This window comes from Paralichthys olivaceus, chromosome 19, assembly GCF_024713975.1.
Source record: "Paralichthys olivaceus isolate ysfri-2021 chromosome 19, ASM2471397v2, whole genome shotgun sequence".
Lineage (NCBI taxonomy): Eukaryota > Metazoa > Chordata > Actinopteri > Pleuronectiformes > Paralichthyidae > Paralichthys > Paralichthys olivaceus.
This window is the reverse complement of record NC_091111.1, coordinates 14,137,637-14,153,628: the sequence shown is the minus strand read 5'-3', so window position 1 is coordinate 14,153,628 and position 15,992 is coordinate 14,137,637. Positions and strand designations below refer to the sequence as shown.

The window sequence follows — 15,992 nt, the reverse complement described above, 5'->3', positions numbered from 1 at the left end:
AGAAGGGCTCCCCCGCCGATCAGAGAAATAATGATGAGGAAAAGTGCATAGAGACTAAAGCTGGCCGAGCGTAATCTATGCAGCCCACAAACAGCAGCCTAATTAAAACAGAGCGCCGTCAGATGCTGCACACGCTCAGCAGAAAACCAAAAAAAAAAAGCCTCTGGTTGTAATTGTCATCCGAACCAGCCTGGGTCCATCCACAGTTACTGCTTCACCACCCCCTGGAGGAGGTATACAGCAGTTTTTTAAACTTTCAAATCGATTTCTCAAAAAGTTTGGCATGGATGTTTACAGAGACAAAAATAAATCACACATGTTTAAGGGACTGATATTTATGAGTGTGTCAGTGTAGATCCAAATATAAACCTAGTGATGTAGATTTATGAGGGGACTGCTGACTTCCATTCTAGTGTTGTGATACTGACTCATTTCTACACCACTTCCTTAAAATATATCAACTTCCACCGAGACAAAAAAAACATTCGAAACAAAAAAAAGGGTTAAAAAAAATTTACTTTTAAACTGCAGAAACAGTACAATATATTGTAATGGCTAAAGCAAACTAAAAAACAATAAATACATCTGTATAATAGGCCCCTCAAACACAACAAGCACATGCTACCGGAACTAACCAAAACAACCTGTCAGCTGAGGTGCCTGAAGTATGACGGGATTATTCACGAGACCAAGCCCCAAGAACAAAGAGTCATATGATCAGGTCACACTGATGAGGCCGAGCGGTGGGTGGGATAAGAGCAAAGAGGACTAGAGCCGATGAGAAATGTTTGGAATGTGAAGTACAGTGTGGTGCCTTCGCTGCTGCAGACATTTGAATGGGAGAAAAAAAAAAAAAAAAGGTAATCCTGGAGGATTAGGAGGAAAACTTCCAGAACATAATCTTGTCATTTGGCGCTCGTGTCAATAGAACCCCACTGTGACTCTGAAATAAATAAAGTTCACATTTAAATGGTCACAAAGCTGAAAAAGTGTTTGTTTTTGCTTGTTTATATGTGAAACAGCAGATTCACTAACCCTGAGGGGTTCGGTTCACTGCCTCACTGGGTCATTATGATGCAAAATGAGACGTTAGATTTAACCCTTCAAAGGATTTCAAAAATGTAAATCCACCTCGTTCAGCTAAATAACTATTAAAAATCGTTGTTTCATATATGTTGACGTTTGTGATAATTCAACGAGCAGGTTGTCCCAAAATACTTTACGACCAGTTGATATCACTGCACCAGACGTTCATATGTGTATCATGAAATTTCCAAATGGGACGAAAAAGGAGACCCTGACAGTTTCATCGGTGTTTCTCCCCCGTGTCACAGGATCACAGAAAGGGAATCAAAGTTTGCTTTCACATCTACTGAAATCTGGTGATGGTGTGATACAAATATTAAACTTGAAAATACGTCAAATGATGAAACGTTGCTTGTGTTGTTTATTGTTTAAGATGGTTCATTTTAGCGGATTGTTATCGGCCAACCAATAATTCGCTCACGCTCTAAGCAGGTGTGACAAGTGCCCCGGACCAAAGACCCAAAGAGACTTCAGAGCATTTACAGGAAGCTGAGGTGGCTCATCATCATTCAACCAGTAGAAGATAAAAATAACCGGTAGACAAGTAAAGATGATGTAGCACATGCATGGGAGAGGAGGAGATGAAATATTTAGCTGTAATGTGCTACAACGATAAAAATAAACCATAAGCCATCAAGACTGGATGATGCAGCGGCAACACAACGAATCGAATCATTATCCTCCATGAAAGCTAAAAAATGCTGTTAAACTGACATCACACCAACATCCATCACACACACACACACAGAGACAAACACACACACACACACACACACACACACACACGGTTGAACCAATCACTGTCAGGTATAGTGTTTGTCAAACTTTGAAAAGCACAAACCATCGCTCTGGACGTTCAGCTGTGGAAACACCAACAGTGTTTGTTAAAGAAATGATTCAAACTGAGATAACAGACATGAAATAACAAGACATGTCTTGTCATCGCAGTCATTACCACAGTTTCAAACAATAATTTCATGAATGTTTGTCATAGTGCAGATGTCAGCAGCTGTCAACATACAGTCCAGTGGAACTAATTATAGAAAATGCTGCTTCCTTTAAATGTACCGAAGATGCAGTGAAATAATCAATACCTGACTCTTTTAATAGAGCTTAGTACAGCGCCTGATCTAAACTGAGTCAGTGAAATACAGACTCATTGAGAATTCAAGCAGTAGATCAACTTAAACTACACAACTCATTACTGTGAGTTTTCACAACACTTTGATTTGTGTTGCTTATTTTTCTCAGACAACAATATAGAGATGGTATTTACTACACTGTGCTGGATCTGAGCTGCTGTTTTCAGACATGAACTCTGAAAAAATGTCCGCTTGATTGGGTCCAGACATTTTCCAGACTTTGCCTTTCACAACAGGAAAACGCAGCAGGAGATCGTCTGAGTGAGACACGTCCACAACAACAGAGCATTCAGGTGAGGAGTAGGACCTCGATAGAGAATTCAGGAGTCTGGACATGACGTAGACATTCAGCTGCAGAAATCCCAGCGTCTGCCCTTATCAACAAAAAACACCTCTTTTTCATCCTGACATATTTCAGTTTTGCGTCGGTCTCATTAGAAACTTCAACAACACAATTCTCACATAGAGTCACTCAGACATTTTCTTTACTCGGGGAAACGTTCTGGAAAATGTCAGCAGCAACTGACACAGACGTTTTCATTCTCACAAAAGAAAACACTAGACATTTTCAGGAAAAAATTTAAAAGGTTAATGGAACGATGATATATAATGATGAACATATACTAACCATACCATGGCTGAATACAAAAATTACTGATTCAAAGCATTTATTTTTGTAATTCTGTAATGTTGACAGTATCACATCATAATGCAAATTAGTATGTACATTTAATTGTGAAAAAACTACACAATGAGCCAAAACATACTAGAAGTGTTTCATCCCAGCTGAAGAAGTTTCACATTACACCACTGTTGATCGTACGTACCCGGCTCTGAACAGTTCTTCGGCTCCGTCTCATTCTCTGGAACTGAAGCCATGAGTCGTCTTCCCCAGTATTCCATGTTCGGCTGTCCTTCCACCACCATCCCATGACCTGCAACAGAAAAAAAGATTTGATTATCAGACTATCACATAAATACGGCATCTACGCCTGCGGCCAAGTCGACAGCACACAAAGTGTTGGACGTCAATAATTTAAAATCGTTCTTTTTGCTGCAGGGAAACATAGAAACTCCAGTTTTACATATTTCCATCTGACAAGGTGTTTATGTTTTCACCTATTTGCTGGTTGTTGTCAGCAGGATTTCACAAAAAATGACTTCACTGATTTCCACAAAACTTGAAGGCTGGGACATTGGACAATAAAGAACTCATTAGTTTTTTGGTGCAGATCTGAACAAAGACGTGGATCAAGGAATCCCTTTCTTAACCCTGATTTCCCAGAGACTCATTCATTGAGCTTGATTTTGAAAAGATCAGACATAACTATGGAACTATTATCTTTGAGTTTATTCCGTTTGGTGCAGCTTTATTCAATTTAAAAAAGGGATTGTTGGGCCTTGGAGGAGAAATGAGCTCTGCTGAGTGATATTCTGGTTTGAATACTGCCAATCTTGCACGGAATATGTTTCACGACCTAAAAGATCCATGATCATTTATCCAGATGATTTTCCTTTAGCGTTTTGTTTATGCCTATATGACATTTTCATCCGACGGCAGCAACAACATCAAAATGCAGATGCTGTGTCATTATGTTTTGGGATGGCAGAGTGGGAAGTGCAGAGTACAACTTTCATTTTTCATTAAACTGCTCTTAAGCTTCCGTAATGAGAACATAAAAACACAGCAGTCCCAAATCTATTATGTAAAATAAGCTGCCAATGAGCTGAGCAGCGTTTTTCATGCTGATTGAACTGTATTGTTGTATACACATTATGTGCTGCTCTATGGGGAGAACCCAGGACTGGTAGTTGTGTTCTTGTAGAATCAGCGAATCACCTCTGTCTGGCTCTTAGATGTAGGTTTCCCTGTGGCTGTGAAAAACCTTCTAGAGTCACATGATCCCTGGAACCATGTGAATGTCTGCGTATGATCGCTCAGTCTCACCAATTTCCCCTCTGGCTCAGTCTATGACCAAGTAACGGTGGAGACAAAGGAGACAACTAACTATTCAAAGGGAGAAAATTTAAAGTTGGCCTTTAAAGCAGATTCATTAGACAATGTGTTCTCATGTAGGAACCATTGGCTTCTTGAAATGCTCATAATCTTATGAGCATTTCAAGAGTGGAAAACTAAATCAGTCAAATGAGAGATATTATCTTCCTGCACATGTAACAGGATCAGTGATCAGCTGATAACAAGAAGATGCTTGAGGGGAAATATCAATTTATCTGCCCTTTTCCTTTTGGTCAAGTGTTGATCCTTTGTGATTCAACTCTTATTTCTAATGTTAGAAAGAAAAGTTCCTCGTTATTACAAGACTGAATCTTTTTTGTGATCGTGGCAGCAACACACTCCCATAATAAAGACTAAAGATTACTAAAGGAAATGATGCTGCCATGAAATAAACAGTAAAAGAGGTTCATTCTGATAGACTGGCCCATCTTTTACAATGACTTTAAAGCATTGAATAACTAATCAAAGCCAAAATGGCAGAAATCATGTTTGAAATTGTTTATTTGATGTAGACTTTGACTCATGTCCCATCCATTAACATGGGAGAGGCAGGGTTTGTAGCCTATGCTGCAGCCAGCGGTGATCAAGACGCTTTGGTCTCTCTTTTCGGGAAAATGAGAAGAGGAAGTTTAAATTAATTAATGTGTGAATTTTGTTTCATTAACGACTTGAATGATTTATAGATTTGAATTCTAATTTGAAGTAAATTATAAACTGTGAAAAGCCGCGACACATCTGCTCTTGCCCTTCCAGCATCGCTTTGCTCTCCGCTGAGAGACCAGGGAAAATATGTGGTTCTTTAGCGGCTAATGCTTCGCTGTGTTCACCAGCAAGTCGCTAACTGTGTCAGTTTGCCATTTGGTTACTAAAGAGGTCAGTCTGCAGAAGGTTTGTCAGAGCTCTTTGCACATAACAGCTGCCTCCTGCGATTTGAAACAAAGCTGATGGGAGTGGAGACTTAAAAACACGGCGGCTCCAGACTAGAAAAACAAAACAACTAGAACTTCACTAAGTAGAGCGCACACCTCCGCCAAGGCCCCGACAGTCCCCTTAAATGTAATCTAGCCACACCCTAAATGTACCTCATTGTTTTCAACAAGGTCCATGAACTTTCTTGTGGGAAATACACGAAAAAGTTGAAAAAAATGCCCCATCTTGAAATGTATGAAGGGATAAACACTTCCTGGATCCGCCCCCTGATCCAGAATCACACCAAATTGAATGGGTTCTTCGCCGACTCATACCACATCCTTCCACATAGTTATGATAATCTGTCCACTAGTTATCCTGCTAACAAACTGACACACAAACAAACGCAGATAAAAACACAACCTCCTTGGCGGAGGCAGATATTACGAGTAGCCCTTTACTTCATTGTGGATATAAAACTGGACCTGAATGTTTTTTCAAAGGCACAGAAATGACTTCATTAAATGTGGGTTTTAATCCAGCATAGTTGGGACAGCCTGGAGATCAGCAGGCGCTGGACAAACAGATTGTGCACAAGGCGACTGCAGCTGCTTCCCACAGTGGTCTGATCCAAAAGACCGAACCCTCCAGTCATCGCTCCAACCTGTTCCTCCTCACTAACCAGCTCAGCCTCTGGTCTCCCCGTTTCTGTTTACTTCTGTTCTAGCAACGCTCACAACAACAGCTCTGTCCGATTTGACTTTAGGGGACAGGATGTAAATAGGTGGAACGTATTGTGTTTGACAAGAAAACAACTGTTTAGGGAACTAAGGCGAATATCAAGCTATCACACTACTTTTAAAAAGGACATTTTGCATATCATCACAAAGCATCAGTGAACGCTATTCAGAGGAGACGTTCAGTGGTGGAGGAAGTATTCAGATCCTCTATTACAAGCAGCGACATTCAAAACCCTAAATTAACATATGTATCAGCAAAATGTGCTTTAGGAATGAAAAGTAAAAGTTCTTGTAATGCAGTAAAATGTTTTACTTCTCCATCTGAAGGTTGATCTCACCTCAAACTAGTTTATATACTGTTATTTATATATATATATATATAAATAATATATCACATTCCTTAAGATCATTATATTTCTGTGAGAACCTTGTAACTTTCATGAGCTCAGAAAAACAGCTAATCCAACGGGCTTTTTAACGAGCTGATTCAGGAACTACTAATTTAAAGTACCAGAAATGTGTATTTATATTTGTCGACTTTACAGACAGCCACATGTTACGCTGATGATGATGATGAGAGTGTTACGGTCTCTGCACAAAAGTCAGCACAGACTACGTAACAAATGCAACCACTAATTTCATGGTGTCATTTGTGGATTAGTACTTACTTGACCAGAACAAGGAAATCTTATTGGTTTAAAACGGAAGATCTACGAAATCAATTTTCACCAAGACAAAGCATCAGTGTGTGTGTGTGTGTGTGTGCGTGTGTGTGCGTGCGTGCAGGGGACGTTCAGTAACTGTGCTCTCTGCCAAACACTTGAGAGGGAAAACAAAGGCGACGTGATTCTGTCAGTACTTCGCAGTCTGTTCTTCTCCATGTTGACTCACTGATTAACGGTCGTACTCACTGTTCGATGACCAGTGTTCTGCTGTCATAAAGGAACTTGTTCTTTAAAACTAATTCATTCTCAGTTTTGTGACGACGGGAAATCTCAAAAGACGCCTCGAGCCAAGATCTCATCAGATCCTTAAATAACCGATTAGTCAAGTGTTTTAAATAATCTGTGGATTAGTTGATCGGCTGAATTAAATCAACGCCTGAAAACAATTTTTAAATTCATACTTATCTATTTCTGTTTAGAAATTCAATCACTTTTTAAGGTGATTGACATCTATGAGTTGATTGAATATAAGGAGACTGTTGGGCCGTGGCAGATTGCTTGGTTTATATATATATATATATATATATATACACACTTGGTTTTAGTATAGAGGAGAGAGGCTGAGCTGAAATCCTAAAGACTACATTGAAAACAGGGTTATATTAAAAAGAGGGAGCACATCTCCTTGGCTATTTTGGAGAAGTAAGAAATGACCTCTGATGGGATTTAAAAAAAGGCTGTGACTAAACCTCCATCAGACTACACTGAGCAGCAGAGGGACACAGAATGGGCAACGACAGCACAGTCGTAATGTCATCCCTGCAGCTCTGCTCAATCAGCCCAGGAAGGAGATGGACCAAGGACAGCCATCCATCAATCTTCCTGTGCTGTGAACACGCTCCCTTATACGAGTATTCACCCTCTCGTCGACAGAATCATCTCCAGCAGTCTGCCGCCATCCCCCCCTCGCCCGTCACCGCCAGCCCGCTGCAGCTACCTGTCAGAGCTCGGGCCCTGCCCTGCCGCTCCAAAAACACCTGTTTTACAGTCTCCCGTGCCGAGCTCCATCACACATGAAGCCCGATCTGCATGCACGACAACATGTTGGGCCCCACCCCTCTTTATGGAGACGTAACCCAGGAGTAGTACATCAAATCCCATCCATCTGGACCATTCGGCACATCAACGCTGCACCCACCTCCCCTTACACTGCTATCAATCAAATGAGAGGCAAACACGTGGCACAGGTTTGTGACTGAGATATGACGAATGCTCGCTCCGTGTTGTGATGGCTGAAAGATGAGAAGGCCGTTATGGTTGGACTTTGTGGTCTCTTGGGTTCAGATGGGGATTTTCTGCTTCGCCCCTCATCAAACACTTCTCATGCATGTCACCTTGAAACCACCACCACCAGAGCTGCTGCTGCTGCTGGGACTGGGATTCACAAGAAATGCCTTCTGTCAAATACCCCCACATGACAATCACTGTGTGGGTCAGGCGAACTTGATTAAATGAAAAAAAAAAAAGGGCGAGCCATTAGAGACTGACTTACTTTGGCTCCCACAGCCTGCCTTTGGAGATAAGAGATTTGTACTCGCCTGTATGATATCATTCCAGAATAATCTTTTAAGCCTCTTGTTGTTTTTAATGTAATTAATAAAACTCCAGATACATCCGTTAGAGATCTACAGTCAGGCAAATAGCGGTGGTGAGTTTTACAGCCGCGCTTCCAGCCTAAGTGGTTGCAGATGGACGGATCCAGGGTCTGGGGGCTGAGGCTTTGGGGGGGTTAGGGTTAGGAGAAGCACTTGCTCTTTCACACAAAAATATCCTGATTAAAAAAATGCAGCTGGAATAAAAATTCTCAAAATTCATGTTGGCACTGACAGAACACTGAGTGTGTGTGTGTGTGTGTTTTGTAATTGCCCCCTGATCCCAGTGTGTGTCAGATATCATTCTTCACCAGCAAAATGTCAAGGTTGGTGGTTGGATTACATAACCGTGTGGGAGACTGTGTGGGATGCTCTGAGTGTCAGCGAGTCCACGGGCCTGAAGTAAGAGTTTTGACACATGTGCATGGAAGGGCATGTTGTTGTGCAGTGTGTGTGTGTGTGTGTGTGTGTGTGTGTGTGTGTGTAGGAATCACACGCGTCACGCATGTTCAGCCAAATCTATCGTTGCACACCTCGGACACGAGCTATGAACATTGCAACATGGAGCGAGCAGAAAGCATCCCACCCTCCCTCCTTTTGCCTAAAAGGCCTCTGCGTAAAAATCGGCATCCCCCTCCGATCGCCATGCGGAGCCTGGCAGCAGCGTGATGATGGTGCACGAGTGTGATCGAGCTGAACCACTGTGTGTGTGTGTGTGTGTGTGTAAAGTCAGACACGATGATAACCACAGCTCCAGTGTTGTGGGACCGAGGATTTCTGCGCCTGGCACCAGAAGGAAAAACGCCACAATTTGGATTAAAAACGCGGAAACAAGCCAAAATCTGGGTTCGTTGCGGGGTCGGTTACTTTGGATCGGTGCATGTGCGCATGTGGAGCAGGAGGAGGTGTGCGTGTGAGCGCCGTGACCATGAGCCTGCCTCTCAAATTAAGAAACGTGCCGCTGCCACAGCGCTCACACTGCGGCATACATACACCGACAAACAGGCGCGTTAATTCTCCAAATCAAACAACCCTGCGAGCTGAAAATATATCTCTAACATGTGCAGATGACTTTTCCTACTGACTGATGAAGCAGCGGGGCTAAATGCATCCTGTGATATTCTAACGCAAACTACACACGCGTCCTAAATCAAAAATAATCACTATCAAAGGCGTCACATGCGCATTTTGGACAATACGGAGACGCTCCTGCTCCAAAATGCGCACGGATGCAATGTTTCCATGGCGTGTCCTTGACATTACTGGGGGTGTTGATGGAGGGCAGGTGTAGCTCCGTGGTTGCATGTAATTCACGAGCATGTGTGTGCATGATTACACTGCAGTCTCCCCCCTCATGCACTCACCTGTCTTGGTCAACAGCGCCGACATGCTCCACGCCACGAAGAGGACACTGCAGATGAAGCACACCTGCACGAAAAGCATCTCCCTCCTCTTGCGAACTTTAAAGATCCTCGCGATTATTGTCTTTTTGGACGAGCTCATGGTGTCGGTGTCGTCCCGCTCCATGCTTCGCAGTTCGGGCCGGCGGGCACTTCTGTCCCTCTTCCTCCTCCCCCTCCGCTTCTTTTCCCCTTTTTTCCGTGCGTCCTTGAGAGCCGATGAAACAGCCGCCCCTCTCGCCTCAGAGCCGGGATGTGCCACTCATTTCACGCCGTCCAGGACAGTTTCTCTCCCCGCCTTCCTCCTGTTGGGTCTCCCCGGGAGCTTGAGCCTCTCCTCGCTGCTGCTGCTGGGACCGGGCGAACCGGGCAATGACACGGAGCGGTCAAATTCCGACGCTCCCGGATTCGGATCGTGCGAGCGGCAGAAGAGCTCCTGCTGCAACGTGCATCCTGTCCCGTGAAGAAAAGCGAGAGAGAATTAAAAATATATATCTCGGCTGCGATATCCTCCTCCTATCCGTGTTTTTTTTTTTTTTTTTTTCTTGCGTGAGATGCGTCAGTGTCCGGTGATCAGCGTGGAACCGCTCAGCTGCGCCGTGCCGTGGACTCCACGCACCTGCGCCTGTTGAGTGAAACCTATCCGTGGTCATCAAGGTTAATTGTTGGATGCGGCCAACACTCGTGCCCACTCGCTCGGGCGCCTCCCCCTCCACATGAGTAGAGAGCAGAGGAGCCGTGCTGAGAGAGAGAGAGAGAGAGAGAAAGAGAGAGAGAGAGAAAGAGAGAGAGAGGACCATCAGCGCCTCCAGCTGCCCTCCTCCTCCTCCTCCTCCTCTGCGCCCCGCGCTCCCTCCACTGAGACCCCGGCCTCCTTCAACTTTCCTGAGCTCTGCATGTGAAAAATTCCCACTGTCCTCCCTCTCATTTGTTTCTCCACCGGCTCCTCGTCGATCACTCTGGACCCTGTGGATCCAAAACGAACGAACGGTCGAAGAAGAAAAACGACAAAAGACAACAAATCACAAAAATCAACAGCAGATAAGAAAACACAAAACGCAACACAACAGCAAATCACAAACGGTAACAAAGCACAACTGCAAACAGGAAACCAAAGGCAAATAAGGAGACAATGGCAAATATAGAAGACGTAACAAACAAAACACAACAGATAAAAACAAATACGAAAACACAACTTTAAAGAAGAAAACAACAGGAAACACAAGGAAACACAACCTCAACAAGAAAACACAACCTCACAAACACAGACAGTGCTGCCATCCAATCAGCATCAAGCCTTTCCCCCTGGAAGTCAGTGCCCTTGTGTTTGTTTGTTAACGTTGCTGTCATTGTGATTTGCAAACTGTGTTATGAAAACAAATCTCATATATTTGTTGGTCCTTTAATAACCAACCCACAAGTCGCCCGTCCTCTGAAGAACTGAGGTTATAGATCGTCCAGTTCTCGGGCATCAATGCCTGATTTTACCCCAAAACATCTACCGGCATGAAATAATTCCTCAGTGCCTATGATTTTAAAGGCTCATGGATTTTACTCCTCAGAAAATGAGTTCACACAAACAGCAGTGGGACCTGCACCAGACTGAATAATACAAGAAAGAAATCAGTTTTATATTCAGGGATATGAAAGAAGCTGTGGAGAGAAATCGAGTGTACGGTGGCCCTCAGAGCTCAATGCACCGCGATTAAAGAAAACACACGCACAAAGAAAACACACTGCAAATACACACAACACAACCGAATGTACATGATACAACCAAATACAACATAAGGAAATACACACAACACAACTAAACACAAACAATACAACTGTATGTAAACAGTACAACCAAATTCTCACAACACATTCAAATACTCACAATACATCCAAATATTCAGAATACACAAAGCTGATGCCAAAGTTGTGCCAAAGCCCAGTTCCCAGATCAAAGGATGAGCTGGAGTTGTGTTTCTTGTAGCCGTTAGCTTTGAGCAGAGCCAGGCCTGATCCTGCTCTCTGTGCTGAGCTAAGCTACAGATAAGCTAAGCTACCAGCTGTAGCTTCATAGCCACACCATCTCATCTAACTGTCTAATGAAGTGAATGAACAAAGAGTCAAACTTTATCCTTAAGCAATCTTGTCTTGAAATTAAAAACAGCCCCCCCCCACACACACACACAAACACGTGTTGGGGGACTTGAGAGGCTACAGATCACAGCCGACTCTCGCTGGCTCCAGGCCGGCTGCGTGTCACCTCAGCTAAGATAACATGCGCAGGATCTCTGCCACAACCTCGTCGACATTGATGGAAACAGGCTGACGAGGCTGAAACAGCATGTCCACTTCTGACTGCTGCTGCCCACATAGGCAAAAACCGAGCAGCATGTTGGGGTCAAAGGCCTCAAACTCCAGCGCAATCTCCTGCAGACCGAGGTTACGTAAGATCAGGGTCGTCTCTGTCGGTACATTGTGAGGCAGACCTCCAAAAAGATTTACCCCGTCATCTCCGAGAGGCATCGGAGACGCTGCGTGAAGGCCACTGATTAAGTGTGGAGGGCGTCGCAGGTTATTAGTCGGGGCTTTCTGAATCTGTCACCAGGTCTTGTGTTTATCCTGCAGCTTGGGTCTTCTGCGTGCACACACACACACATGAACATCATGTGTGACCCGTGCCCATGCCAGGGCATTAGTCCCCTCCAGGCCCCTGCCCACACAGCAGGCAGGCAATCGGGGGAGCAGTGCCAGCGCCTGCTTACAGAGATTTAGCCACTGCTTTACACTCCCTCGCTGGAGCAAACATACACACGGTCGTCTTTGCCTTCTGCAGGAGCCGGTGAATGGCTGCTAATCTGCAGCAGAGATAATGTGTGTGAACTCTGCTTTTAGCTGCAGGGAGACGGCGAGCAGTCGACTTTTTGCAGGAGTGGTTTAACGTGGGCAGATCTCAAAAGGAGCAGTCGGTGTAATGTAAATGTGTTGTTTGAGACAAATGCCAAGTATGTGTCATGTACTCGTGCTGCAGATCACTAATGAGCGAATGTGAGTGTTACACAACAATTGCCATTTGACACAGAGCTGCTCACTTCCAACTGCAGCGATGATTCATGGGGTTTGTTCGCCGGTTCAATAGCGTGATTAAGATCGAGCTCTGCGTTTACGTAATGTTTTTCTAATTGTGTTGATATTTTGCCAAACAGAGCAACATAGATGTATATGCATAGATTATTATTATCTTAATGCTGATAGTTTAAGATTATTTTAGGATTATCTTCTATTTGCTGTGATAACACACAACCACAGCAATGTATATAAATATGACATGAAGGATTGAAACTGCCCCAAAGAAGTCCAATCTGTATTTTCCTCTGTATGCTTGTGTAGGTGATACCAAAAAGATGTGGTCAGAGAATCTTGAGATTTTAATGAATTGTAATCACATTCGTTTCAGAAATTTAAAAACAGCTTCCACTGGATCAACTTTTTTCCCGTTTCCAGCCGTGCTCCTGTGAACACGACTCCAATGTGAAAAACTTCAATTTACGCTCCTCACTGTGAGTGAAGTTACATCATCTTGTCTTTGGGGCTCAGAATAAATGAAGTTGGAGCATCTGCAGCTCCACAAATAACTGGGTGAACTCCATCTGCTGATTATGGTCAGGTGATTCAGTGGAGAAGCTCCCGGAAACACTAGTTTATGAACCTCGTCGTGGTGTTCTATCATTTTTCAGTTTTTGTCTGTTGGTGTATCGCATAAGGGAGGATGATTCTGCTGAGTCGTGTTTCGTGACGTGTCCAGGTGACCAGGTGACACTGAGCCAAAGAAAGAAGCGTGACACCTTCCATTAACGCTCTGCTGGCATTTTTACTAATATTCAACTTATCTGCAGCTAGAAAACAGATGGAGGGATAAACACCTCCATCTTTGAACCAGTTTTTCCTCTCAACCTGCCAACTATCGCCGAGCCCATGCACTTTAGACAATGGCTGTTACTAACTGCACAGTGCGTGTGCACACACAGGAGACGTCTCTGGAGACTTGCAGATTTCACTTCTTGCAAAAGCTCCTCAGTCGGCTACAGGGAAAATAAAATATTCATCATGAGCGTTGAGCATTCTGGGGCAGCACCGCAGGTTTATTTGTATGTCTGCTCAGGTGTGAAGAGTAAACAGGGCAGAGGAGATCGACGGAGAGTCTAATCTGTGTATTCTGGAAGCAGCAGTCATCTCCTGCTCCGCTCTCTTCATCTCCCATGACATGAAAACTCATCTGTACAGCTGTCGACAACACGAGGCAACTCAGTCAACCTCAGAGTCAGCATCCGAGCAAAACGCCACGAATCATACGGTTCTCTTTATGAGACACAGGTTTATATGCTCCAGAAAACTGCAAATTGATCAATTATGTGTGTTTTATGCTTGTTTCTTCAGCTCTCTCAGAAAAAAAACACATATTACATAACACATAGGTACCAGAGTGGCACGCAATCAGAGCTGCAACTGTGGCAACAGTTTTCATTATTGATTAATCTGCTGATTATTCACTTCACACTAATTTAATCACTTTGTCTGTAAAATATTCCCAGCACCCCAGGAAACATTTTCCAATAAACAGTGTTGAATAAGAATATCCAATTCTTATGTTTGCTCAGCTGGAATTAGAGAATATTATTTGTTTTTGCTTGAAATATGATTGAAATCATAATTAATGATGCTCTATGGTTATTTTCTATCACTTATTGATCTATAGTTGAAACTGTGTCAGATATTGTTTGTGAATCTCAGTGGTGATGTTTGAGGCTGCACCTTCTGCTGAGGATGAACATGGCAAGTTCCAGAATAAAAGCCTGAAAGGTAACTGTGAGTTAAATGGTTTCCAAGGATCAGGACAGAATGGACTGATTTAGAAATGTTTGATTTGTAATCTTGGGTCATAGTGTGAATGGTTGTTTGGTCTTTCTCGACCCTCAAAGGATAAGTGGTAGGCCTCAATCTCTCACCTCTTTTTCATTATTCTGGTGACAAACTTTCATAACCGCATCTCCTTATTTTTCACTTTTCTTTCTTCCTTCATACAAACTTCCATCTACATATCAGAGAATCACCCTCCTCCTTTGGGCCCGAGACATCAATCCCGACTTTTTTGGCGATATTTAATTCATTTTGTGCTCGAGCATCAGGACCGCGTGAAATTGGATGAAGGTTTTCACAGTTCGCGGCACTCTCCTGCCAAACGACACGTAGTGGCCAGAGGAAAAAGGTTATATCTGAGAGTCTTTGCCTTTTTGTAATGAGCTGCACATAAATAACTTCATTATTATTTTGTTCGCAGAGCAGTAGAGAAAAGAGCAGGCGGGCGAAGAGCAACCCTTGCTCCTCGCTAAAGAACAGTGGAGAGTCCCATGCCAGCAGAAATATGAAGCCAATTCATATGATAGCATCAGAGTTGCAGAGACGGGTTACAGAATTAATATGAAGTACACCTGAGAAACAAGGGTGAGGTCTTCATTCAGTCGGAGCTGAAGGCGGAGGGGTGTGCAGCAGAGTCAATGAGCCAGTAGATTTCCCTGCTGTGTGATTTCATCCCCCTGAACACCTCCGTGCTGGACACAAAAGTTATAGGCACTGTGTGGTAGGAGGGTGAGTAGGAGTTGTTAATGTCATGTGCTTATTATTCATAACCAGGCACGAGGACTGGAGCATGATTTTCACATGGAAAACTTATCAGAAATGTTTTTAAGAGCAAAGCACCAAAGTCTGAGCAACTCACCCAGATCAGTTTAAACTTTTGTCCTGAAAAATACCTGTAAAACAATACAATAAATAAAAAATAAAATAAAAGTTGTAATGCCTAAATTATCATACTAGGGAATTATAGATTTTCTTATATGATTACATTTATTTTATGATTTAATTTTTCTATAATAATGTTCTAGGTTTTCATGGCATTTACATCTAATTCAGAACTTTAGAAGAGTGGAAACTGAAAAAATCTTGCTACAGTGCCGACCATTATTATCTAAATCTGTTTCTTGTGAGTCTCTGACTTAATGACAGTAAAATGTTTAATTGCTTGAGTTCCCCCTTAAAGACTGAAGTCAGTAGAGAGTCATATCTGGAGAAGCCGATCCCTGAAGGGAAAGTTCACAAGTGTTCATGAGCAAAATTCACTTCAGTCCTCCAGGTCTCTGAATAATTCAAATGATACAACGTTCAATCACATTCCTCTCAGAGCTGCTGTATTAGCACGTGTGACGAGGTAATCTTAACTCAAAGGTCACATACTTCCTCTGGTCGATAATCAACGAGGTCAAGTGGTCGACTGCCCTCGAGCACTAGAGCCTCAGGATGTCTGAAGGATCCAGGATCAATGTGTGGTGCATG

At 43.2% G+C, this 15,992-nt stretch overlaps 1 protein-coding gene across 3 annotated transcripts in view; it reads right to left on the bottom strand.

Annotated features, from left to right (window-relative positions):
- Positions 1-10,327, bottom strand: part of slc24a4b (solute carrier family 24 member 4b) — a 33,468-nt gene extending 23,141 nt beyond the window's left edge. For all 3 annotated transcript variants that reach the window (XM_069514966.1, XM_069514968.1, XM_020097685.2), the window contains exons 1-2: positions 9,576-10,327; positions 3,056-3,163 (exon numbers count right to left, since the gene is read on the bottom strand). In XM_069514966.1, the coding sequence (XP_069371067.1) occupies positions 3,056-3,163; positions 9,576-9,738 (271 nt within the window). In that variant the 5' untranslated portion in view covers positions 9,739-10,327. The remainder of the gene's footprint in view (positions 1-3,055; positions 3,164-9,575) is intronic.
- Between the last annotated feature and the right edge of the window lie 5,665 nt (positions 10,328-15,992).